The 27,120-nt window shown below is 45.8% G+C and overlaps 1 protein-coding gene across 1 annotated transcript; it reads left to right on the top strand.

Moving 5' to 3' along the window:
• The first annotated feature begins 553 nt into the window (after positions 1-553).
• LOC138160737 (C-type lectin domain family 18 member A-like) lies at positions 554-23,236 on the top strand. The gene is made up of 12 exons (XM_069087482.1): positions 554-985; positions 2,455-2,546; positions 9,485-9,718; positions 11,539-11,636; positions 12,245-12,366; positions 12,680-12,787; positions 16,217-16,309; positions 16,951-17,057; positions 18,804-18,933; positions 19,515-19,611; positions 21,858-21,949; positions 22,552-23,236. Exons 1-12 carry the CDS (start codon positions 868-870, stop codon positions 22,587-22,589), a joined length of 1,329 nt encoding a protein of 442 aa, XP_068943583.1. The 5' UTR covers positions 554-867; the 3' UTR covers positions 22,590-23,236.
• Positions 23,237-27,120: the final 3,884 nt, after the last annotated feature.

The raw sequence follows: 27,120 nt of genomic DNA, 5'->3' as shown, positions 1-27,120 counted from the left end.
AGATTCAAATGAGTGCTGAGACAGCCCCTCTGCTCCTGCCTTGGATGCCCCTTGGCACCAGTACCATCCTGACCCTGCTCCCCTCTGCCCCATTCTGCTTGCATCATTACCTTCCTACTACCTCCAACATTCCCTTCCCAGCCCTCCCAGAAGCCGGGTCCTTCCAACCTTGGGAAGGGAGCTGCCTGCCCCTTTCAGATGGCACACGGTGTGCTGTTACCTTCTGCCCATGTTTAATTCATGGCAAGGTTGAGGCAAGCTTCCTGGGAAAGAGAAGAACTCCCTTGGGGTCTTGCTCAGTCATTCCAATCTCCCACCATAACTGGCCCTCCTAATCCTCAATATTCTTCTCTTTGACTTGGGGAGAATTTAAGGGGTACCCCTGACAGGAGCTAGTGAATGGACTCAGATGCTGTAGCAAGCACCCCCCACCCCTGCCATCCATTCATTAATCCCCTGCCTTGGAATGTCTTCTAGCCAATCGGCAGGGGCCTCTGGGACTCCCCAGCATTCTAATAACGCTCCAGTGATTAGCAGGGGCTGGGTCAGTGCACGCTGGGCTGGGTGGACAGGCGGAGGATAGAGGGGTTTCCTCAGGCTCTCTCTGTCTCGATTTTGCCTCTGTCCTTTCAAGAAGCCAACAACTGTTTGGACAGAGTGATTACTCACCAATCTCTCCCCTTTGTCTCTCCCTGCCCAGCCCAGACTGTCTAAAGTTTTGAATAGACGTTAGTGCTTGGGAACTTGCTCTGGGAAAAGGGACAAGAAAAGAGAGACGAGAGTAACTCAGAGTCCCAGTGACTCTCACGGTCCTGCTCTGCCCAGCCCTGTACCAACATCGCAGTGCCCAAGCAGGAGCTGCCCCACATGCAGGGACCATGGGGGCTGTGCCAGAGGCTCCTGACCTTACTCCTAAGTCTTCTCCACTTCACCTGGGCCGAAATCCAAACGCCCCAACTGCAGAAGGAGGTTCCTCAATATCAAGGTAATGGGGGCTGGGGACAGGGGAGGTACAGGACCTTTGGAAATCTGGGCTGCGGAGGAAGAGGGTGGAAGATGTTGCAAGCCCCACAGGATGGGACACAGGGACCAGAGAGAGCCCCCTCTCCCTCCCAGGGCACAGTCTGATTCCCAAGGGACCACTTCATAGGATTTCCCCGAAGGGGGAGAGTAGGAAGCAGAGCCCTGCAGGATCAGTGGAGGCTGGAGGCCAGAGGACCAGGAAGGATCACGACAGGATGGTGGCCTGCCACCTTTTCTCTTGGCTGTGCCCTGAGGACTCACCAGATATTTGCTTCTATGGCCCCTCGAGTCCAGAGGCACTTGGACTCCTCCCAAGGTTGGGTTCGACTCAGTGTAGCTTTCTGACCCAAAAAGAACAACCAAAAGACCAGGTCAGACCCCGGGGCTCAAGGGGAGACAAGTTCGGGCAGTGTCTCTCCACCGAGGGCTGAGGCCTCCCCCTTGTCCTGGGCTGGCTGTCTCCACACTCCCTTCAGGTGGAAGGTGATGGTCTAAGAAGAGGAAAACCAGGCCATGGGGTGGGGGTGGGGGGGGGGATAGAGTTAGAAGGAACCTTCCAGACCCACTGACACGTGCCCTCTCCCATTTTGCAGGGGAGGCTGAAGGTTAAGTGACTTGTCCAAAGTCACAGAGGTGGAAAAACTGAGATTCAAACATGCTTTAAAATCCAGTTTTGTTTTTTCCCCACTTGAAGCTTGCCAGGAAAGTCAGCCAAATCTATGCAAATCATATGCAGATCAGATTCCGCTATATGGAGATTTCTGGGGAGCTGGGGTTGGGGGATTTCATGTGTTCAGATGTTTGGTCTCTTAATCTGGAAGCATTCCTACCACCTCCCAGGGCCTGCAGCTTGGATTCTTCATCTTTCCCACTTCCTAGATTGTTTCTATGGGGCCTCCCTGATCCATGTGTGGGCGGGGAGGAGGGGCAGGGACTGGTACTAAGGATACATCACACTTTAGCTGTGTGTCCTTGGGCTTCCAGGAGGAGACACTTGGCATCTCTTCCTCCCTAGGGCTCCTCACGTGGACAGCCTTTGGGGTTTTCCTATATTCCTTCCCAGCATTCCTCAGGTCCCTGGGGATGATGTACCCAATTTCTTCTTACCCATTCCCCTCTGCTATCCCCTGAATGCTCCCCAAGAAAGAACAGCCCTTGCAGCCTCAGCCTCTGGCCCCCTTCTCTGTCTCTGTCTCCATCCCTTTGTGTCCTGCTTCCAATGAGAGGTTTCTCTTCCCCACCCCTTCCTCCCGCCTGTCTCCCCCTTCCCCATCACCATGGAGATCTGCCTGCCTCCTGTTGCAATCTGGGAGACAAGTGTCGAGGCCCTGCTGCTCCAGGAGACCTGCTGGGCTCCGGGCTTTGAATAAGCCTCCTGCATCCTTGACTGACTCTGGCCTGTCTGTTTGTCTGTCTGTCTGCCCATCCCAGCTCTGAGCTTGAAGGAAAGTTTCTTGCTTCTCGCCCTACACAACAGACTTCGGAGCAAGGTCCACCCGCCAGCTGCCAACATGCAGAGGATGGTGAGTAGTCAGAATGATTAATAATAATGATGATGGCCAGCATACGCATATCTAGGTCCTGGATTAGTGTAAATTTGTGACTCCTCTGGAGTGACAGCATGTATACAAGTTCACACTATTTAAAGTTACAGTTCTATAAAATATGGTTATTGGTTCCAGCCCAACACAAATACGAAGTGAGAATTCAAACAATGCAATGACCTGACTGCCTGTGGGTTGGCTGTTTGCACTCATCAGGACTTGGCTGTTTTTTTCATGTTTTAATCATTAGTCTATAACCTTTTTTCTGCCTCCCTTCTCCACTAGGGAAAGGCTTCCCCATCCCACTCCACTCTCCCTAGCCTTCAGAATTGATCTAAAGGGGCTGGAAAAAGGCAGTGAGGGTGACCCAAGGTGCTGTAAAATACAGCCCCAGCATGAGGAAAAACTCAAGGAATTGAGAGTGTTTGCTTATTGGCAAAGAGAAGGCTCAGTTCCATCCAATTCAACAAACATTTAACGAAATACCTACTGTGTGAAAGCCAAAAGCTGACTAAGTCATGGAGAAGAAGTGAAATTTAGCTGAAACATAGTCTCTGTCCTCAGGGAACTTGCAGTTTAGCAAAGGTAGTCTGTAATCTGACAATAAGCATTTATGTAGACATTGTGCAAGGTTCTGAGTTTACAAGGAAAAGCAAAAAAAGGCTCTTGTTTTCAAGGATCTTATATTGTAACATGAAAGGGGACAATGTGTGCATGTAGAAATAAATGCATATTTATACAGATATATAATATATGCACATATACATGTGTACATACACATCAAGTCAACAAAATGAATGCAAGGTACTGGGGTGGGAGTCAGCAGCAGCAGGGCATGGTATCTTCAATGACTCAAGTCATCTTTCCCCTGGGCCATTTGGGGCTTTCTGCACACAGTAGATGCCTAATGTTACCTGAGTGAATAGTGCACATGAAATATTGTGTAGTGCATTTGAGAGGCTCAAATAAAGGCTATGTGAGGTCTGAGAGAAGGTGAGGGTGGCTATGGCATCTCCCAATGCCCTCTCGTTGTTTCTCAGTTAAACTTAAGGTCTTAGCTGTCTTTAATTCCACTGAAGCTGGGCTGGCATTGAAGCAGGCAGCTTTCCCACAAAGGAGGTCTCTTGTATTTGTTACTGAGGGGAGCACACAGATCTCCTCTCCTGGGGGAGAGTGGGGGTGAGCCTCTCTGCTTGTCTGCCCTACGCTTGCCTGGAGTTAGGGGGAATGGACAAAGGTCTCACCTCCCCCACTCCTGTGGAAGGGGGCAGTGAATGGCCTGGTGACCCTGGCCAAGATATGAAGGTGATAAGGCCATATATTCTCCTGGAGAGGTCCAGGGTTCCTGTGCTCTGGGGGAGTGATGGAGATCATGCCCGGCTTTTCTAAAGGCCAGGCCTAGGGCCCCAGGATTGTTTGTCCCTCTTCCCATTCCCTGGTGGCTGAGCTCTCCGTGCTTAGCTCCAGACCTCATGCTTCATCGACCCTGTCAGAATTAGTTCCAGCTAGAGGGGATTGTGTGTGTGTATGTGTATGTGTGTCTGTGGTGGGAAGAGTGGGAGAGGGGGGCATCTGAAGCTCTCAGGAGGACTGGATCCTTCCTGTCCCTGTAGCAAATAAAAATAGCTAGCATTTATATAACTTGCTTTTTAATGTTGGCAAAGCATTGTATATGTATTATCTTGTTTGCTCCTGACAACACCCCATCCCAGATACAGCCTTCTCTCTGGAGCCAGACGAAGGCTTGGACAAACTACTGAGTAGCTAGAGGTGGGCATGAGAGTGAGAAGGAGGGAGGGTATAGTCTGAGTGTGAACCATATATGTGAGTCCAGGAAGGAAGCTGTGGCAAGGTCATTGGGTGGGACTGACTTCTTGAGGTGCCAATCGCCCTGGGGATCTCTCATATGATCTGAAAGGCCCACACCCAGCTCATTCTCCACCCTCCCTTGGCTCCAGAGATGGGGAATCAGTAAGCACTGAAAGCAAGGATGGTCCAGCAGGCAGGAGACCTAACTTGGGGAGCTGTGGAGGAGTCTAATTACTGTTAGCAGCCCAGGGAGGGCTTGGTAAAGGGGACCAGGGATAGCTGGGTCTCTCTCAGCAGGAGCTTCTGAAGTGGGGGCGCCTGCACACCTTCATGTCTCCATAACTTTATGCCCTTCTTGGAAGATTACATGATCTCCCAGGCTGAGGTTTTTTCCTACTAGGAGGGCTGGGAGGGAAGACACTGTACAGCCTCCTGATTTCGCTTGCACCTTGGAGGAGGGGAGTCACCAACTACAATTTCAGATGAGGGAGACTCTAGTCAAGGGTACCTGAAGCCCACCCTGGCTTGATCCATGGGGGAGATGCTCAGAGAAGGTCCTAGTCCCAAAGACACCTTCCATCTGACCCAGGGTGAGTAAAAGCAGGGGAATGGATTCGCCAAGGTCCCAGGGTTCTTGCTCCTGGGCCCTGGTACAATGGTTAACTAGGCCCTGGGTGTGGGAAGCTCCCAAAGGGTGGGGGGGAGGTTCTCCCTGGCTGCTTCCCTAGAGAGTGAGCATTCAAAGTTACCATCCAGCTGGCTGGTTCAGCCCCCAGCTGTGGAGGCTGGGAGACAGGCCATAAATGCCTTCCCAGCTCAGCAATGACCTTGGATGCCTGGAGGTGAAGTTCCCAGGAGGTGGGGGTGGGAGAATCCTGTCTCCTTCTTTCCCAGGTCTCCTCTCCCTCTCACTTGAGCCTTCTTGGTGCATATAGTCCCAGAATCAGGGTCACCACCAAGGTCAAAGGACCTGGAGCTGTCCATGGTAGAATGTATCCACTGCAGTTAACACACACTGTGCACCACCAGACACACCTATTAACCTTCATGTGCACACATTCAAAGCACCCCCCCCATGCCATTAATATTTGAACCCCCACACATAATCTGCCTCCTCTTGCAAGCTCCTATAAATACTCACAAATCCCACCACCTAGATATATATCTATGTGTATACATATATACACACACACAAATACATTCCTCCTTTCCTCTATAAACCTTCACATACACATACTGCCCATTCACAAACCCATACACATACTTAATTTTATTTCCAGTTCCAAATTATCTCCCTCACTTCTCCTCTCCCCTACTCATGTAGAAAGCAAGAAAAACAAAAGCCTTTGCAAACATGTGTAGTCATGCAAAATAAACACATCATGTGAAGAAGAAGAAAAGAAAAGAAAAAAGACAGACAAATATATTTCAATCTGTACTCTGAGCCCATTAGTTTTCTGTCTGGAGATGGATACGTTTCATCATGAGTCATTTGACATTGTGGCTAGTCATTAATTATGTTGATCAGAGATACTAAATCTTTCAAAATTGATGATCATAAATTCTTCTTCTGGCTCTGCTTACTTCATTTTGTGTCGGTTCATATGAGTCCCTCCAGATTTTTTCTGACGCTATCCCTTCATCATTTCTTATAGCTTAATAGTATTCCATCGCATTCATATACAATAACTTGTTCAACAACTTTCCTACTGATGGACATCCCTTCAGTTTCCAGTTCTTTGTCACCACAAAAAAGAACTGCCATAAATATTTTTTGTGCATATGGGTCCTTTCCCTCTTTCTTTGATCTCTTTGGGGTACAGACTTAAGAGTGGAATTGCTGGGTCAAAGGATATGCACCATTTAATGGCTTTGGGGGACTAGTTCTAAATTATTTTCTAGAATGGTTGGACTAGTTCATAACTCCACAATCCATGCATTAGTGTCTCTATTTTCTCATAGCTCATCCAGAGTTTATCGTTTTCCTTTTTTTTTGTTATCTTAGCCAATCTGATAGGTATGTGGTGGTAACTCTCTTTTAATTTGCATTTCTCTAATTATTAATAATTTAGAACATTTTTTCATATGGCATTGAGATTTTGGATTTCTTCCGTTGAAAACTTTCTATTTATATCCTTTGCTCGTTAGTTAATTGAAGAATGACTTTTCTTCTTTTAAATTTGAATCAGTTCCTTCTATATCTTTGAAACTTATCAGAGAACCTGCTGCAAAGATTTTCCATTCCAAGTTTCCTTATTTTCTTTTAATTTTAGCTGCATTGATTTTGATCTCTTTTGGGGATAAATTTTATGCAATCAAAATCATATTTTTTGCTTTCTGTGGACCTCTCTATTTGGTCACAGACTCCTCCTGTATCCATAGATCTGTCAGATAATTTCTTCAGCTCTCCACTAATTTGTTTATGATGTTATCCTTTTTTACTAAATCATATAGCCATTTTGAGCTGCAAGATGTTGGTTTATACCTTACCTCTGTCAGAATACTTTCCAATTTTCCTAATAGTTTTTGTTGAATAGCTAGGGTCTTTGGGTTTATCAAACAATAGGTTATTGTACTCATTTGCTTCTGCCTATTGAGTACCTAATCCGTTCTGCTGATCAACCTCTCCATTTCTTACCCAGTACCAAATGGTTTTGATGATTACAGCTTTGTAGTATAGTTTGAGATCTGATACTGCTAGGTCACCTACTTTACCATTTTAAAAATTTGTTCCTTTAATATTCTTGCCCTTTTGTTCCTCCAGATGAGTTTTATTATTTTTTCTAACTCTATAAAATAAATCTTTAAGTGAAGTTTGATTGGCATGGTACTGAATAAGTAAATTTATTTAGGTAAAGTAATTTGTATTATGTTGGCCCATGCACAATGAATATCTCTCCAGTTATTTAGATCTGTCTTTATTTGTCTTGGCAAGTAGACTCCAAAGAATTTTATACTGTCTGTAGCTATTTTAAATGGCATTTCTCTTTCTAATTCTTCCTGCTGGATATTGTTAGTAATATACAAAAATATGAATGATTTGTGGGTTTATTTTAATCTTGCAACTTTGTGGAAGTTGGTAATTATTTTGATTAGTTTTTTTAGTTAACTCTCTAGGGTGTTCTAAGTAAACTGTCTTATCATCTGCCAAAAAACACATACTTGACAAAAAAATTATTTTGAACTGAAGCAATGCCAAATAAAAGGAATAATTTCATAGTCATAGTAGAACAGAAAATGAGAGTTGCACATAAATTTGTGACTATTATATGCAGCTGGATTTTCTTTTTAAATTTAGGGCAGGCTCTGGGACTATTATCCCAAAACCCCATTTACACTGGCAGGTGGGAAGTTGCTCCTTTTTCACTCTAGGTGTCTCTGATTGGGAGAGGATGGTTTTCTAATGCTTTTGCTCACAATCTCCAAACAGTGTGCTTCCCCTGTTGATTATCCTTTGATATCAGCTGGATGATCATATGCCACTAGTTTTAAGAAATGCACATTTCCTAAAGTGGTATAGTAAGAACAGTTAGTATAACACATTCTCCCCCCCCCCAAAAAAAAATCTGGGACCTACTGTTCAGCAAGTGTATACAGATTCCAAGGGAAAGTGGGTTCAAGCTTATAGCACATATAGCAAACAGGGTAACTTCTTTTCTTCCTGAAGCCTTCTTAATGTTCCCCCTTTGACAGGTATGATGCTAAGTATGGAATGAATCTTTGCTTTGAGGCTTAGTACAAAATTTCATTGCTCTTTTTATCCTATAGATACAGATATTATTCCTGTAGATTCTGTCACAATCATTTCAGAATCACAGTAAGAAAAAAGAAAGAACTCCTAGACATCATTCAGTACTTAGGTGGAAATGGTTTTATTTCTCATTCTACAAAGTCCAGAGAGCCCTGGTCACTTTCAGGGTGAGGGGGCTACTAAGAATATCCGAACTTCACTGTGTAATGGTTAAGAGTAGCTGAGTAGCAGCTAGCTTTTGGGGGCTAAAGGAGACAGTTCTAGGACACACAGCATGAAATTTACCCTCAAATGAACTTTTTTTTTTAAAGCAATTGGGGTTAAGTAACTTGCTCAAGGTTACACGGCCAGGTGTTTCTGGGTGGGTGCTAAGTGTCTGAGCCCAGATTTGATCCCAGGTTATCCTGACTCTGGGGTTGGTGCTCTTACTCACTGTGCTACCTGGCAGCCCCTCAAATGAACTTTTAAAGACAAATTCAGTTGTGTGTGTTGGTGGGGAAGAAACTTCCATCTGGTTCCTATTTTAACTAATGATCCTTGTTAACTGGTTGCTAAGTTGAGTTGTTGCTGAGTTGTCGATGAAGTCCACTTGCTGGCACTGCTCTCAGAATTCGGGGATCGATGTAAATATGAAAAGCATCTATAAACATCTTCATTTTAAAATGATTTCATTTTCATAAAATTTTATTTCATTTGAAAAATAAATAAATAAAATAAATTTCTGTGCCCTGAGTCAAAGACCTGTGTGCTCCACCTTAGTTTTGGTCCTCTGTGAAGGTCTCAGCCTCTCTGGGTATTTATTTTCCATTTACTCCCTAGGGAACATGAACCCTTTCTCCTCATCTATATTAAGGAGGAAGTGGTATCTCTGTGTGTGTGTGTGTGTGTGTGTGTGTGTGTGTGTGTGTGTGATGGAGTTGGGGGAAGTGTAAGGTCAATGAAGAACAACTACTGTCATTTTGTGTGCAAGTGGGAGCACATACCTGGGACAGGAGAAAAAAGTCTGTCTCTGGGACTAGTGGATGCTTACAAAGCAGAAACTGGATTAATTAAATTTAATTATTTTAATTAATTCAATTGAATTAATTAAAGCTAGTTGAAAAGGTTCAGGGGTTTTGTGATATATGGTAACTCAATTCTGGAACTGGATCCAAGGTATGTGGTCTATGGGGAATGTAACACAGACGCGAATTTGTGATCTTTTATAGTAGAATAATAATCCTGCTGACACTTTGAGCTCTGTGCAGCCTGAATAGGTTGATGAGGAGAGTCTGGGTGCTATACCCATGTGTCTCTCCCTGGCACCCCCCACACCACTGGAACTCAAAGGGGCCTTTTGCCTCTGCCTCTTCTGCAGGACTGGAGTGATCAGCTGGCCAGACTGGCCCAGGAGCAAGCAGCCCGTTGTTCAGCCCAGGCCTTGCTGCCTGCCCGGGTCCAGGACCTTCAGGTGGGCTGGAATGTGCAGCTCCTTCCAGCTGGGGCCGCCTCCTTCACCGATGTGGTCACATCATGGTTTCGAGAGGGGCAATGGTACACCTACTCAGCTGCTCAATGTGCCAGCAACTTGACCTGTGCTCACTACACTCAGGTAGGGGCCCGCTTGGGACCCAGGGCCTGCTTGTCCAGGGCTTCAATCTAAACGCCAACTCAAGGTCACAGGGCTGGAAAAGACCTCAGTGGCCATCTAGTCCAGGTTTCTTATTGTACAGAAGAAATGAAGTGGCTAGCCTAAAGTCACACGGGTAAAATCTGAATTCAGGTCTTCTGAATTCAGAGTCTTTGCTCTTCCCACATCATTGCCTCTGATTGGTGGGAGGGCTTTTTAATCTATAATGAATAGTTCTTATAGTAAGAGGCAGGACAGCTGGGTGGTGCAGTGGATAGAGTATTGGGCCAGGAGTCAGGAAGACCTGAGTTCAAATCTGGTCTCAGACATTTACTAGCTGTATGACCCTGGGCAAGTCATTTACCCATTTTTGCCTCAGTTTCCTCATCTGTAAAATGAGCTGGAGAAGGAAATGGCAAACCACTCCAGTATCTTTGCCAAGAAAACCTCAAATGGGGTCATGAAGAGTCTGACATGAATGAAGAACACACAAAATATAATAGTAAGAGGCAGCATAGCATAGTGACTAGAAAGCCTCCCTTAGAATTTGGAGGACTCGAGTTCAAGTCTGTATTCAGACATATTCTGGGTAATTGACTTTGGGGCAAGTTAACCTCTCATAACCCTAAACATCTTTCTAAGACTGTAGTATTAATTAACTTATTTTTTAACATTCATTTAAAAATCATATTAAAATTGTTTCCCTCCTTCCTGTCCTTCCTCAGCCTGTGAGGAGACAAGCAACAGAACAGCTGCTGATCAGCATTGGTGGAGGGAGTTTCCTTACCTGGAGTTCCCTCCACCCAAAATTTCACTAGTCCAGACAGATGATGATAATGGTGGTGACGGCCAAGAGCGCAGAGTGCTTGACTGGGATTCAGGCAGACCTGAGTTCAAATCATGCCTCGGACACCCACTAGCTATGTGACCCTGAGCAAATCACTTAATTTCTCTGGGTCTCATTTTCTTCATCTGTAAAATGGGGATAATAACCCCTATTTCCCAGTGTTGTGAGAGTCAAATGACATGCCATATGTAAAGCACTTAGATGCTGCATAACAACTAGCCTTTATTTACAAGTAATATTCATTTTTAATAAATAATAAATGCATTTGCATGTCTGTATAATTTATAATAAATAAAACTATTTAAGATTAAATTAAGAATTAATGAGTTAATTCAACTAAATTAACATTTGACAAGCATCTACTCTCCTGACTCTACCTTCTTTTCTTCTTTGGAGGCAATAGGGGTTATGTGACTTGCCCAGAGTCACACAGCTAGTAAGTGTCTGAGACCAGATTTGAACTCAGGTCCGTCTGACTCCAGGGTCAGTACTCTACCCTCTGCACCACCTAGTATATCATGTCTCACTTTCGTGACTTTGAGCAAGTCACTTTAAGTCTATGGGCTTCAGTTTCCTCATCTATAAAATGAAAAAGCTGAGCTAGAACATCACCGATGCTGGTCCCGGCTCTACATTTATGCTGTGCACAGTCCTGTGGTCCTGCCTGCCTGCCTGGGACACCCCACACCACCTTTTCTATCCATTGCTGTACCTCTCCTCTTTCAAATTTCAACTCCAGACTCAGTTCCCTCAGGGAGTTTTCCCAGACAAGTTCTACCCAAGTCTGTGTGTTGGGGATGGGGGGGGGAGGACATGGAAGCTGAGACATGCTCTTCTTTCTGGCTGCCTCTGTGTGGTTCCCAGCTTGAAAGACCTTCACCACATCTTCTCTGGGGGGGGGGAGTGGACCATGTCCAGTGACTCTAAGCCAGTGGACCTTCTCTTTCTCCTGCAGCTTGTGTGGGCCACCTCAAGCCAGCTGGGCTGTGGGAAACACCCGTGCACTGTAGGCCTCATGGAGATGGAAGCATTCGCTTGTGCCTATTCTCCTGGGTAAGGCCCCCCACATCTGGGCATGGGGGGTTGTCCATCCCACATCCATCCCTCTGGGGCTGTCCGTCCTCGTGGGCATTAAACAAAGGGGCTTGTACCTTTTGCAATTTCCAGGTGTTGGTGGGGAGGAGGGGAAGGGTCAGCCCATAATGAATGTTCCCTACTTGTGCTCCACCCCCTCATCCTTGTCACCAGATCCTTCAGAGCATCATAGATCTAGACATGGAACCAGATCGCCACGTGTCATGTCCCCCTTGGACATCAGTCTGGTGAAGCCCATGGACCCCTTCTCAGAATCCTGCTTTTAAATGAAAATAAAATACAAAGGATTACAAGAAGAAACAATTATATTGGAATATAGTTATAATATTTAAAAAAAAAACAAATTCACAGAGCCTCGGCAATCTGTCTGCAGGATCCCAGGTTAAGGATCCTTGATTCTAATCCAGCTTTCTCATTTTAGTTGAGGAAACTGGGCCCCAGATGTAGTTAATGACTTGACCACAGTTACACACAGTACATTGTGCATGGCAGAAGGGCCAGAAGATTTATGGCTTCGAACCCGGTGCTCTTTCAACACCCTTGAACTACTATGTTCTCTCATGCAGGGGTAACTGGGAGATGAATGGGAAAACCATCGTCCCATACAAAAAAGGGGCCTGGTGCTCCCTCTGTACCGCTGGCGTCTCAGGCTGTTTCAAGGCTTGGGATCATGGTGGCGGGCTCTGTGGTGAGTCTTCCCCCAGCTCTTTTTGTCCCTCTTCTTTTTCCTCCCTTGCGTCCTCCTAGACAGGTATTTCTGGTATATTTTTCTGATGACCCAGAGGAAGCTAAATCTTCTGAATAGAAGTGATTTGTCCATTCTGATGAGTAGCTGATGATTTCTACCCTTGTCCTTTCTCTGGTGATATCATCCAAGATGCCATCAGTCCTCAGAAATGCCACCCTTAGAATATTGACATCTTTGGAGTTGGCCTAGCCTGGTGGGGTTGTATGCTGCCCCTAAGCCCCACTCATTCATTTCCTGTGCCCTCTTTGATCAGAAGTACCCAGAAACCCATGTCGCATGAGTTGCCGGAACGATGGACGTCTCAATGTCAGCACCTGTCACTGTGACTGCCCCCCAGGTTACACCGGCAGGTATTGCCAAGGTAAGGAGGGTCCTCAATGTCTGTGGGTAGTGAATGGTCTGAATGAACAAAGATGGGATCACAGAGCACCTAGGACTCAGTGTACAGGGGGCATCCATGGGCAGAAGTACTTGGTGGCACGGGTGCCAACTCAACTCAACAGTATATAACTGCTAGATATGGGACACAAGACAAAATGGAAAATGGTTCCTGCCCTTGAGGAACTTCCATACTACTGGCAGAATGCAACATTCACACAAATAGGAGAGAGAGACAGAGAGACAGAGATAGACACAGAGAGACACACAGATGGAGACAGAGAAAGATAGCGAGAGGGACAGGGACAGTGATACACAGACTCAAAGAGAGACAGAAAAAAGGAGAGAGACAGGGAAAGAAGGAGGGACAGAAGGAGGGATGGATGGAGAGAAAGACAAACAAAGAGAGAGGGGGAAGAAGAAAAAGAGACAGACAGATGTACAGAGAGGAACAGAGAGAGAAAAAGAGAGAGAGGGAGGCAGAGAGAGAAAGAGGGATGGAGAGACAGACAGAGATAGGGAGAAAGAAAAAGAGACAGAGACAGATGTACAGAGGGGAACAGAGAGAGAAAGAGACAGAGACAGAGGCAGAGATAGAAGGAGGGAGAGAAAGAGGAGGGACAGAGACAGAGAGAAGGATGGAGGAAAGGAGGGACAGACAGAGGGAGGCAGGAGAGAGAGAGGGAGAGCCATGACAACTAAGATGATCAGGACTGGCTTCACAGAGGAGCCAGCATTGGAGGTAAGGATTCTTCTAGACCAAGATTTTCCAAGTCTCTCTAAGGAAATAGAGTTGTAACTAGATTTTCTTTTCACTTGGGGCAAAAACAGAGGATTTCTTCTTGTTATTGGTGGTTATGGTGGTGGTTTTTTGGAGATGGCATAGCCATAGAAAAGTCTGACTCCAGGGCATACCAGGAGACAGGGGGCCTGGAGGGACAGAAGGTAAAAGAGAGCCCAGGGACAAGACCTGGCTGCTGTCTGTGGGTTGATAAAGCATCCCAGTAAAGACAGAGACCATGACCACTATGTGGAGAATGCAGGTCTTCCCAGGGAGGGAACCCAAGGGATAAAGTGACTCCTCCAGATGCTGATGCTTAGGGCAAAGCATCACTTGGTCTGGGAGGAAGAATATGTTCTGGGCATATTCTAGGGAAGAGCTTGTTCAAAACTATGGAGTTTGGAGATGAAATGCAGAGTTTGGGGAAAATATGTTGGCCAGTTTGACTGGACCATAGAATGCATAAAAGGGAAATAAATCTGGAAAAAATACACTGAAGCCTGACTGTGAAAGACTTAAATGCAAAGCTAAAGAATTTATATTTTGTCCTAAAGTTAATAGGGAGTCACTGAAATTCTTGAAGAGGAGAGTCACATGATCAGATCTTGTCCATTAGGGTTATTTTGACAATTATGTGGACAAGAGACTGGAAGTAGGAAGCCTAATTAGAAGATTTTTCTTATAGTCCAGGCAAGATCCAAAAAAAAGGGAATGGACTGGAAAGATTTTATTGAAGTAGAGTTAATAAGACTTGGCAAAGGGAGAGGGAAGCATCAAGAATGAGTTACTGGAAAAATGGTGGTATCCTTGGAAGAAAGAAGCAAGCTTGGGGACAGAACAGGTTTGGGTTAAAGATAATGGGTTATGTTTGGGGCATGTTGAGTTGGAGATGTCAATGATGCATGCACTGAGATGGAGATGTCTTGCTGGCACTTGACTGTGCAGAGCTGGCATTCAATAAATGTTTACCCAATGCCTACTATGTGCCAGGCAAGCAGCTAGGTGATACAGTGAATAGAGTACCAGGCCTAGAGTCAGGAAGACTCATCTTCCTGAGTACAAATATGACCTCAGACATTTACCAACTGTGTGACCCCAGACAAGTTACTTAAACCCTGCTTACCTCAGTTTCCTCATCTGTCAAATGAGCTGGAGAAGGAAATGATAAACCACTCCAGAATCTTTGCCAAGAAAACCTCAAATGGGGTCATGAAGAGCCAGATATTACTGAAAAAATGCAAGGCACTGCACTAAGCACTGGGGATACAAAAAGACAGTCATTTCATTCAAGGAGCTTACAATCTAATGAGAGGGGAGACAAATGAAAACAAACATATACACAGCAAGCTATATACAGGATAAATAGGAAATAAGAAAAGGAAGGCACCAGAATTAGTGTTCAAGAGAGAAGAGATTAGGGTTGGATGCATAGATTCAGGAGTCATTTGTATGGATGTGATAATGTAACAATTGTATGGGCACTGGACCTTGAATTAGGAGTTCAAATTCTGCTTCAGACATTTATTTGTGGTGTGACTCTTGGCAACAACTGTCTGTCTCAGTTTCCTCATGTATAAAATGGTGATAATAATACATCTCAGGGTTGTTGTGAGGGTCAAATATATATTTATTTTAAAAATTTGCTAACCTTGAAGTGAGAGCTAATATGATTATTATAAGAGAAGAGGGTCTAGGACAAAACACAAAAAGCCCCCCACCCCATGATCAGAACGTGGGATATAGATAATGACCCAGCAAAGACCAAGAAGGTGTGGCCAGACAGATAGGAGAAGGACCGAGAGATAGAAGTGTCATGGAAGCCAAAGGAGGAGAGGATTCAGAAGGAAATGGTTGTTACACATCTTCAAATACAGACAGAAGTCAAAAAGAATGACAGCTGAGCACAGACCATTGGATTTATCAATTAAGAGATAATTGGTCACTTTGCAGAAGAGTAGTTTCAGTCTAGGGGTGGAATGGGCTTCCAGACTGAAAAAGGCTGAAAATTGAGGAAGTGAGGAAGGGGATGGGTGGGGGAGGAAGGCTGTAACTGGTGATTTCAGCACCTGGGACAACTACCGCCGTGGGCAAAGAATACTAACTGGGGGTTAGCAGCAGGAAATGAGCCCTCTGATTCACTTTGCCATTCATGATGTGAAAATAATTCGAGAAGTAATTAAGATGAATTTAGTTGAGTTGGAGGGAAGAATTAATTACTCGAGTGGCTCAGAGTTGGAAGGCTCCCCTCAAGGTCATGGGATCCCATGCTTCTCACCAAAGAGGCTTCCCTCCTACATAGGGTACAGGAGGGGAGATAGAATTGGCATCCATACTCACCCCAGAACTGGATGCTGTCCTCTTTACCCTCCACTAGTCTTGTGCTCCCCCATCTCCTTCTAGTCTGCCTGAGGAGGAATGCAGGTGTTGAATTTTTGACTCCTCTCAATTTTCCACCCTGGGCTTTAGGAAGTAATGAGGGTGAACTCTTAGGGAGATGAAGGTGGGGTTAATATTGACACAAGCAAAAGGATATTCTAGGGGTGTTAGGGCTTTGGAGGCAGGGGTCAGGGATGGGGGTGGGGGACTGGCCTGGGTCAGGGTGGGCTTGCCCATGCTCTGGGTACTTTATAGTACGCTGCAGCGTCCGGTGTCAACATGGCCGGTTCCGGGAAGAGGAGTGCTCCTGTCTCTGCGACGTTGGCTATGGAGGAGCTGAGTGTGCAAGTGAGTATGGCTTTCCAAATTCTTCTCTCTCTGGCTCTCTGGATCCTCTCTCAGAACTCAAGGAAGGCAAGACTTGTCTGCTGAAACTTGCCAGGACTCTGTGTATGTTGCTTCCTGATCATGAGGAAAAGGTTCCCTTTCCAGCCTCGTTAATGCCTTTTCCCCCTTCTCTAACTCAGTGGTTCAGCCACACTGTCCCTCTGGCTGTTATTTATACATAGCACTCAATCTTCTGTCTCCCTTCTAGACTTTCCATTGGCTGTCCCCTGTGCCTGGAATGCACTCCCTCTTCCCTTCTAACTCAGAGAATCTTCTCACTTCAGTTAGCTTCTCCTGAGTCCTCTCAGCTGCCTCCCAAACAAACTCATGGTTTTTTTTTTGTTTGTTTGTTTGTTTTGTATTTATTATTCTTTGTGTACTAATACGTGGACACTTGCTCTCCCTGGATAGAATGGAAACTCCTTGAGGGCAGGGCCTGTTCCATTTTTGTCTCTGGAGTCCCAGAGCCTGGCATATAATAAGTGCTTATAAATATTTGTCAGTTATCTCACACAGCCCTCAGAGCTCAGCCCAGGTACTCCCGGTCCTGACCTCATGTCAAGGCATATGAGCACCCAAGGGCCCACACTTTTCTTTCTCAGTCAAGGTCCAGTTCCCCTTCCATGCCTGTGACCTTTGGATAGATGGCAACTGCTTCATGATCTCCCCTGAGGCAGACACCTACTATGGAGCCAAGAGTAAATGTCAGGTGAAGCTTGTTCTGGGGGGCCCTCTAGGGAGGGACTGAGGCATTTCTGGGGCCTGAGTGAAAGGGAGGGTGGTTCTGTAGCCCCTAGCAAAATGTCTCTTACAGAGCGGACACTTAATAAATATTTTCTGAATGTGAAGTTGAATCCTCCATGATGAAGCTAAAGCCTCTAAACTGGCTGATACCATGGAACCAAACCCCAGGAAAAGGAACAACAATCCCTTTGGTGTGATGGCAGGGTCTTCTTCACTTATTTTTGTCTTTTTTTTTTGAAAGGCAGAAGGCAGGGCAATTGGGGTTAAGTGACTTGCTCAAGGTCACACATCTAGTAAGTGTTAAGTGTCTGAGGCAGGATTTGAACTCAGGTCCTCCTGACTTGAGGGCTGGTGCTCTACTCACAGAGCCACCTAGCTGCCCCAACTTTTGTCTATTTAGAATGGAGTTGATTTATTTTCTCAGGCTAGGGTGTGGCTCATGGGAAAAGAAGGCTGGATTTGTAGTAAGAGTGCTAACTCTGTTAATTACTACCTTTGTGACCTTGGGCAAGTCACTTAACCTCTGCTTGCCTCAGTTTCTTCAACTGTAAGATGGGGATAATAGCACATACCTTGAAGGGTTGTTGTGAGAATCAAATGAGATAATATTTGTAAAGTGCTTAGCACAGAGCCTGGTACATTCTAGGTATTATAGGAATGCTCATTCCTTCCCCCCTCCTCCCCTCATTCTCCTGATTACCAGTCCCCGAGGGCCAACATCGGGAAGCCACTTTAGTTTGGTCCATTGTCAATCAGCTCTTAGGAGATTTGGGGGGAACAGGGTGACTGCAGATGCAGCCTCTGATCGTAAAGAATTCAACAGTTCCATAGAAGAGACAAGCTGTCTAACTCAATTTAATTCAACCAATATTAATTACTACATGCCAGGCCCCGTGCCAAGTGCTGGAGATACAAAGACAAATCAGTCTGCCCGGGAGAAGCTGACATTTCCCTGTCAACGTCGGTGCTACCGATGTCTGTTGGGGCTCCGATTGCAGAATTATGTTGAGTAGACTGGGGGTTGTATTGATCGGTTGACAAATAGGCCATTTAAAGGTGGAGAGAGAGAGTAGACAGCTGGCAGGCCAGTATGTGTGTTCTGCTGGCTCCTGCACCTGTGTTAGGGAGACTCTCGGGTGACGGGAGAAAAACCTCTCCTCACACTCTAATTGTCTAAAAGAAAATCCAGCTTCAGGGTGAATGGAAAGGCCAGGAAGTCCTAAGGGTGCTGTAGCAGGGAGGATTCGAGGCCCAGGGGTCCGTAATTAACCTAAGTAGTCCAGATAACCTTTCTGGGGGGACTCCAGGGCTTGGAGGTAGGACATGTGGTAAAACCTGGAGGACTTTAGGAGGCAATGGCAGGAGACAAGATAAATCCTGGTGGTCCTTCATTTCTCTGGGAGAATTGGATTTAAGTGAGAAAGGGCTGTGCAGGGTCACCAGCCTGACTTTTTCCTCCAGAGCCATCTGGGTTCAGTGGTCAGATACAGGTCAGGACGACGACTGGAGATGGCCCCCAGCAAATGTCTGAGACAAGATCTGAATTCAAGTTTTCCTGACTCCAAGTCCAGCTGTGCCACATAGTTGGGGGAATTCACTGGGATTTTCTTGATCTTTTTGAGGGTGAATAATGGGAAATCTTGGGGTCTTTCTAAGATGCCTTGGGTTCCCTGGGTTAGAGTGTACCAGTGACAGGGTTAGTAACTTGTAGGAGAAGGGTGGAGTGCTGGCTCAGATTGAGAATCAAAAAGTCCAGGACATCCTCGCTTTCTACCTGGGACGTCTGGAAACCACCAACGAGGTGACAGATGCTGACTTTGAGACCAGGAACTTCTGGATTGGTGAGCATGGTGGTTGGAAATGACGGGGTCGGAATTGGATCTTGGAGACTCCCCAGAATCACTCCTGCCCACTTAGAGTTCTGTATTCCCACTTAGGGGTCCTGGAATAGGGGTGGGTGGATTCTAGAATACCAGCCACGTGGAGATGAGATGGGGATTAAGAGCAAGAGATCAGGGAAGGTTTAGAACTAAGAGATTAGGAATCTGGCCAGTTGTTGGGTCAGTGACCTTCACTGGGAAGGGCTGAGGTTCTCAAAAAGAAGAAATGTCTTCCAGACGAGATCAGGAAGGTTGACAAAGGGTACAAAGTGGAGGGGGAGGGAAGAAGGGGGGCCAGTAGGTGTGAGTGGGAGAGGTTCAGGGGCTTCAGCACTAGGAAGTGGTCCTTAGTGGGCAAGATTCCTGCAAAGAAGACATGTAGAGAGAATAGTGAAGGAAAAAGGGGGCATAGGACCCGTAGACTGAAGATGATAGGGCAGTCCCTCCCTTCACTATTGCTTTAGGGTGGAGTAGAGGCAAAAATAGAGCTCCCAAGAGTGACAGATGGTGCAACTGACCTGATGGTTCGGTCTTTACCCTAGGACTTACCTACAAGACCTCCAAGGACTCTTTCCGTTGGGCTACAGGAGAGAGATACGCCTTCACCAGTTTTGCCTTCGGCCAACCAGACAACCAGGGGTAAGAGAGCATGGAGTAGAGGCAGGGGTATGCTGGTAAATATTTAACAATCAGCTCCCCAGGAAAAAAGTGTGTGTGTATGTATATAAACACTATCCTACAATTGGCTCTTAAGTCATTGTTTTGTTGATTGTTTGGACTTGAGAAAATGCTAATAATGCAGATTAAATTTAAAACTGTGTTGTGGGTGTGTGTATATATATAGTTATATATGATTATATATATGATATATAATATATACATTTTTGTTTCATATGTTGTCTATTAAACTTAAAAATGTGTCGGGGATATATATATATCTCACATTAATATATGCTCTATAATATGCATTATAAATTATATATACATCCATAGACATGCACACATATAAGTGATATATAATATAAATTTTTAAGTTCCACATGTTAAGTTCATTAACTTAAAAGTGTCAGGGATCTATCTCACATTAGTAGATGATATATAATATATTAGATATACAAATATATACATTATATCTATATCCACGGACACATATGTGATATATAATATATAAACTTTAAGTTTAATCTGCATCATTATCATTTTTTTCCATCATTTTCTCAAGTGTAGACAATCAACAAAACATAAATCAAGAGTAAATGTGTAGGGTAATTTCTTTTTATTTTTTTTTTAAGCAATTGGGGTTAAGTAACTTGCTCAAGGTTACACGGCCAGGTGTTTCCCGGGTGTGGTGCTGAGTATCTGAGCCCGGATGTGATCCCCAGGCCATCCCGACTCTGGGGCCGCTGCTCTGACTCGCTGAGCCACCCGCCGCCCCAGGGTAGCGGGGGTCATTTGCATGTTGTTTGATTGGGAGTTCCTTGGTAGCTAAGACCATGCTTTTGCCTCTCTTTGTACCCCTAGCACCTAGGTACATATAGTAAGCGCTTAATAAATGCTTGTGGTTCCTCACACACACTATTCCATCATGCCTTGGTACAGGCAGGCCCCCATGCCTGGAAGGCCTCCCTCCCCCTTTCACCTCTTGGTTGGAAGCCCATCCTACTAATGGATTAGTTTCTATAGGGAGGGGTGTCCCAGGGTCAGGTGCCATTCCAAGTTGGAAGGTGGCCAAAATCTCCACACTATTTACTACAGACTTGTCTTTGTCCTTCCTTGCCCTCACACCAATTGACCAGTATTGCTGCTAAGATGTATATATGATACAGTCCCTGCCCTGACAGATTTCTCCATTTCACTGGAAAATGAGACGGGAAAACCAGAAAACAATTAGAAAACAAGACAAAATAATGTTTAATTCAATTTGATTCAACACATGTTAATTATGTACAAGACATTACGCTAGGTTCTGAGCAGAAATGAAAGTCAGTGCCTTCAAGGACTTTACTTTCTCCTGGGGATGCACCTCGGAGGTAGAGCAGTAAAATTTGAGGAGGAAGAAAATGTCAGCACCTTGGGGAATTAGGAAAGGCTTAGCAGAGATTCCAGGACTTGAAGGAAGCTGAGGATTTGGACAGGCAGAGATGGGGGTGGGGGTTTACTCTTCCCACCTCCCTTTCCCCCATTAACATCCAAGCTCCTTGAGGGCAGAGACTGTGTATTGCCTTTCTCAGAATCCCTATGGTTTAGCACAGTGCTTGGCCCAAGGTAACACCTTAATAAACGTCCAAACCATCCATTCCCTCGGGCACAGGGCCTTGCTTCTAATAGCTAGCTAGCATTTCTCCAGGGAAGTATGCAGAACCTTTTACAAGTGTTGCTTTATTTCATTCCTCTATTCCTTTCTCTCATTCTGTCTCCACTTTCCCCACAAGGCAGGAGGAGGTCTTGTCCACGTTGCTAAACATTGGAGGAGGCAATGGTGGAGTGGAAATGCTTTGTTTCCTTAATTTTTTTTTTTTTTTAAATTCTTTTCACAAAATGGGTGAGAATTTTTCCAGAGTCCTCCTTGAATCGTCTGAAAACAGCTTTGAGTGTTCTCAGGCCTGGGGTGGTGGGGTGGGGCGCTAGAGGCAGGCACAATTGCTGGGGGCTGGAGACTTTCAGTAATTAGCAGTGTTCTTACCCCCGCTCCCCCATCCTGCACTGGCTAGCCCTATGAACCTTAGTAGGGGCAGCACCTTCTGCGTTGTAGACCACTTAGCCCCCAGTAGATCCATAAGCTGAAAGTTGGGGCTGCCTTCCTGCATGCCCCCTCACCCCCAAACCTCCACCTAGATCGCTCCCCATGGGACGGTTCTCAGTTCTCTGTGTCTGGGACCCTACAGATTTGGGAACTGTGTGGAACTGCAGGCGTCTGCTGCTTTCAATTGGAATGACCAGCGCTGCAAAACCCGAAACCGCTATATCTGCCAGTTTGGTGAGTAGTCCCTTGATCCCCAAGCTGTCCTGGTTCTGTCCTTTCCACAGGAGCAGGGCAGCTAAACAGTGAACTCCCAACTTGGCTCCCTCCCTGCCTCCCCCATCATCTTGTCCTACCTCCCTCTGCCATTGACTGATCCTGGAATTCCTTCCTGGACCTTCCTTCCCTCTGATTCTCCCCATGAAGACTCTTCTGCATAGACAGTCAGACCCCCTTGGTTCTTCTTAGTTCTCTAGATCTAACAGGGTTATCAGAGGCTATGGGGAGGTGGGAGAATCCCTAGGTCAGTTCAGGCATAGAAATGATCTTCTCTGTGCCCTGGGCTTTCAGTCTGAAATGATTCTATCCTGAGAGCAGGAAGCATCCATAGCAGGTAAAAGTAGCAGTCTGGGGGCAACACTGGGTCTCTTTGGCTAGAACAGAGCCAGTGTCCTTGCGGAGGAGGGGGAGGGGCTCCAGCGTCTCCTTCCTAGGTCTCCTGATGGACGTATCTTTCCCACTGTGAACCTCACTAAATGTGTCCTGCCTTTCAGTGTGGCCTGTTTGAAATGGGCTGCCCAAGTGGGATCCTTGACACTTGGTTCTGGGGTCTTTCACAGGTCAGGAGCACATTTCCCAGTGGGACTTGGAGCCCTGAGGTGGGAGCTCCTATCATCTCTGCCAGCCTCCAGCCCATCCCTCTTCCCCTGCCCCAAGCCCTTGATACCCATCTGGAAGATGATTCAGGCAGCTCAGAAGATGATTCTGGATCAAGGATACCTCCCCTGACATCTGCTATGCTCATCAGAGTGATGGGGCCCAGAGAGTGAGGCAGAAGATTCACTGACCATCAGGGAAGGGGTGTGTGTGAGGGCACAGGGGTTGAGTGAAGCCAATATAGGGCAGGCAGAAGTAGCCATTAGAGGCCCCTAGTCACTAGCCACCCCACCTTCCCTCTACCGTCTTGGGCACGGGGTAAAAGGAGTTTCTGGGCCAGGTCTTTCTCTTAGTGTTTTCTGTTGTGGTATCCTTCCTTTTGCTTCTACTGGTATATAGGGAGAGCCAAGAAATGTGTGCCAGACTCAGCCCTGGACATCCCGAAAGGATCTGTCTCATACCATAAGCATTGTTCATTAGATCATTCAGTGTTCTTGTCAGGAAGTACGGACAGAGAGACCACTCCCCAACCACCCTGTGTGTATTGTATGATAGTAAGTCTGGGTACTAGGACCTGGCTAGTGATGGTATTGGGAAAGGAACATAGCAAAGCATCTCTGGGCACTTAGGTTGTACTTTGGGAAGGAATAAAGTAATTTATGCCTAAACTTGATGGTGTTTTCTTTGCTCTTGAGGGTCCCTTGTCTCCTGGCCAAAAGAACTGAATCATTTAGAGTTGACCAATGTTTCCACCAGGCTTGGGAATGGGGCCCCTTCTCTCCCATATCCACCTCTGTACCCACACAACTGAAGGAGTCACTAGGGGTCAAGGGAGAAATGTAGGGATAGGACAGCACGGAAGATGGGGGAAGTCTTAGCCTGATGACAACAGCAGCAGCATCTAAGAAGTTTCTCCTAGCTCTGGAGCAGCTCTGTGTGTGTGAGTGCGTGTGTGAGAGAGAGAGTGTGTGTGTGATGGTCTCCTTTGGCAGTCACTGTGGTGAAGCCTCGGGACCCCTTCTCTCAATAGTGCATTTAAATTCATAAAATGAAATATAGAGGACCACAAAGGAAATCAATTATATTGAGATGTATTTTTTTCATCCAGGTTCATAGGCACCTTGAAGTCTATTAACAGACCCACGCTAAGAACCTTTGCTCTCAAACCAGGAGGGGAAACAATTCAATTGTTTCCAGTTGAAGAAACTCAGTGCAGAACAATTAAAGGCCTCTCCCAATCAGGTCCTATCGTGCAATAGAAAGTGTACTTGGTTTGTAGTTTGTGACCCTGGGCTCTAATTCTGACTCTGCTACTCACTACCTATGTGACTTTGGGTGAGTCACTTAATCAATCAATAAGCATTTGTTTAAAAAAAAACTACGAGCCAAGCAAGGCACTAAGTGCTGGATGGAAAAAGTGCCAAGTGCCTTCATAAAAGGGAGACAACTTATAGTCATACTCACAAAATAAATGCCAGGTAGAGGGGAGGCTTCATGGAACAGGTGGTATGAACTAGGCTTTGAGGGAAGCTAGGGAGCCCAAGAGGTGGAAGGGGGAGGGAGGAGTTCCAGGCATGGGGGCCTGCCTGTGCCAAGGCATGATGGAATAGTGTGTGTGAGGAACCACAAGCATTTATTAAGCGCTTACTATATATACCCAGGTGCTAGGGAAAGGCAAAAGCATGGTCTTGGCTATCAAGGAACTCCCAATCAAACAACATGCAAATACAACAAGATATATGGAGGAAGAGCTGAAGACCACCCAAGAGGGAAGGCCAAGGCCCCAGCATTGGGGGAAAGGCATCGGAGGTAGGCGGGATTTAGGTTGGAGTGTGAGCTCAAGCAAGTTCCTGCATTTACCCGGCCATCTTAGCTCTGCCCAAGGTGGGATTTTGGTTAAAGCTTCAGGGAGCAGAGGGAGTGGAGATGAGGAGTGGGGGCAGCCAGAGGCAAGGCCTGCAGCTGGACGGTGGAGTAGCTCATCTGAAGAGTAATGTCATTGGATCATAGACTACATGGAAGGGGAGCAGGGTAAGGAGGCCCAGATTAAACACAAGGCTTTTCAAGTCAAACAATAAGAACAGCAGGAAAGCCTTTGTTTGAAGCGTGAAAAGCAGGTTAATGAGTGGTCAGGTACAGCCACAGCATCACGATTTCTAAATGTAGATAAAGGGGTTTGCATCTAATTTTTAGGCGCAGTGGGGAGCATGACAGTAACACAGTCAACCCTGTACTTTAGGAAAATCATTTTAGCAGCTTTGTGGAGGGGTCTAAGGGAGAGGGGAGAGATGAGGCCAGGAGCCCCGTTAGGAGCCCATGGCAATAGTAAAGGCAAGAGAGACTGAACTAGTGGAAAGGAAATAGATTTGAGAGATGCCATGGAGGGAGAATCCTTAAGACTTATCACTATCAGTCCTTATATAGGGCTCTCATCTGCCCTGGGAGCTAGGGGCTACTATTATACACCAGAGGAAACTGAAGTGTTGAGTGGCTTGCCCAAGGTCACACAACTAGTATCCGAAGTAAAATTTGAACTCGGGTCTTCCTGATCCCAAGCCCAGCAATCATAGTCATTCTGACACTTAGCTTACAACCAATATGCTAGGTGGAGAGAAGTAGGTGATATTAGATGACCTTGAAGGGCTAGCACTTACAGCTGTAATTCCACATTACAGCTAGCTCTGTGTCTCATGCCTCTTGTCCCAAAGTGTGACTGCAAATAAGGGAGTTGGGATTGTGTGACTTAAGGGGTATCCCTGAAGAGGAGGAGGGGGAGTCTGTCTCTTTAGGGTAAGTGGCAGGAGAGCCTGCAGGTGGCTGGGTTGGGGGTGAATGGCTTAAAGGTGCCAGCCTCTGATTCTGTAGACCCAATGATTATCAAAAGGACGCTAGAGGGCACCCCAGGCTCTTAGTAACCCCAGCAAGGGCCCTGGGAGTTGCCCTCTCCATCACCTGTACACACCTGGTTGTTCATGGAACAGTGGACAAATATCTGTTGAGTCCCAGAGTGCCTGGCACGGTGCCAGGCAGAGTATATGAACATGAGAATAAGAAATGTCGCTACTTGTGTGTCCTCAGGCAAGTTGCCATGCCTCTTTGGGTTTCCTAATCTGTAAAATGAGGTCAAACCAGAAGACCTTTAAGGTCCCTTTTGCTGATAAAATTTATGATCTTTACGCTAAATCACCCAGTTTGGAAAGACCTTGGGGGCCTAGTTCATCTTGCCCACTCCTTCAATATCTACCACAGCTCTCGTTTTTCTGATGGCTGAGAGCAGGGAAAGGAGTTAATGGCAGTCACTAAAATCTACACTTTCCCTCCCTCCAAATGCTTCAAAGCACATTCTCTGTTGACTCTTAACACAACCATTCCTTGACAGAGATTAGCGATGGTATAATTATCTCCATTTTATAGCTGCAAAACAGAATCATTTCCCCAAGGTCACACATTTTGCAATGTTGCATTCTGGGGTATAATTCAGATTTTTGGTGTCCTAGTTGGAGGGTCTTTCCACTATGAGAAATGTAGCCAGCAAGAGAGTTTTAAGCATATTTTTTGGGAGAACCCTCCTTCCCACTGCTTCCTACTTTATTTACCCAGTCAATGACAGTTCTACACCTTTGTGTCCTTGCTGGCACATGTTTGATCACTCATTCCTGGCTTAAAATTTTTTTTAATCTGAATTTAAATACACCAAAAGAATATTTCTATAGACATAGCGGAACACATAAGATGTGTTCTGTATAAAATTCTGGATTTCCATTTCATATGGCTTGATTTTTTAAAAAGCACGTAAATTCTACATATTTCCCAAATTGTTCTGCTTCTCTGTGCTTCCTTCTAAATTTGACTATTCATTTTTACAGTGATGGGGGAGAGGGGGATGGGAGGAGGAGCATTTGACCCTAAAATTCTGGCGCTTCTTTCCTATTCATCCCAAGTCCTAATCGAATGTCCCCTGGAACCAAGCTGTTTCATTTTCTCAAGGCATCACCAGTACAGTGGAACATCTCTGCTCCCAAGGTGAATGGTCTTTTTTTTCCAGAACCTTAACAATCCTCCTCCATGAAGTTACCTGGTCTGATAGGTTCAGTCCCTATTGCCTGGTCTGTGAAATACTTTAAACTTCATGAAGGTGGAGATTGAGTATATCTTTTCCTCCTTCCACCCCTTTTGTTTTCTCTTCTGTTCGCCTATCCACCTCTCCTTTCCATTCCCCCCTCTCCCCTACAGAGAGCCAAGGCATGATGGATGGTTGTTGGCATTAATCTGTAGGATGCCTTATGGAGGTGGATGTGTAGGTCACTGTTTCTTCTTTGCCAGGCTCCAGTGACCTTGAATTTATTTTTCCCACCCCCACCTGTGTTTTCAATCTTCTTCCTGTCTCAATCAGTTCAATGTGGGATGTTTCCCCTGACCCAGTCCATACCCAAGCACAGGCATTTCTATGGGTTCACATGTTTACACGTATGAAAGGCTGCAAGCACTCATAGTAACATCTCCACACCTGGGTAAAAAACCACCTAGCTGAT

Source organism: Petaurus breviceps, unplaced genomic scaffold (assembly GCF_028583685.1).
Source record: "Petaurus breviceps papuanus isolate PSGF00001 unplaced genomic scaffold, PetGlider_PUasm1.0 182, whole genome shotgun sequence".
In the NCBI taxonomy this organism is placed as follows: Eukaryota; Metazoa; Chordata; class Mammalia; order Diprotodontia; family Petauridae; genus Petaurus; species Petaurus breviceps.
Note: the sequence above shows the minus strand (reverse complement) of the source record. Positions and strands in the feature narration are given on the sequence as shown.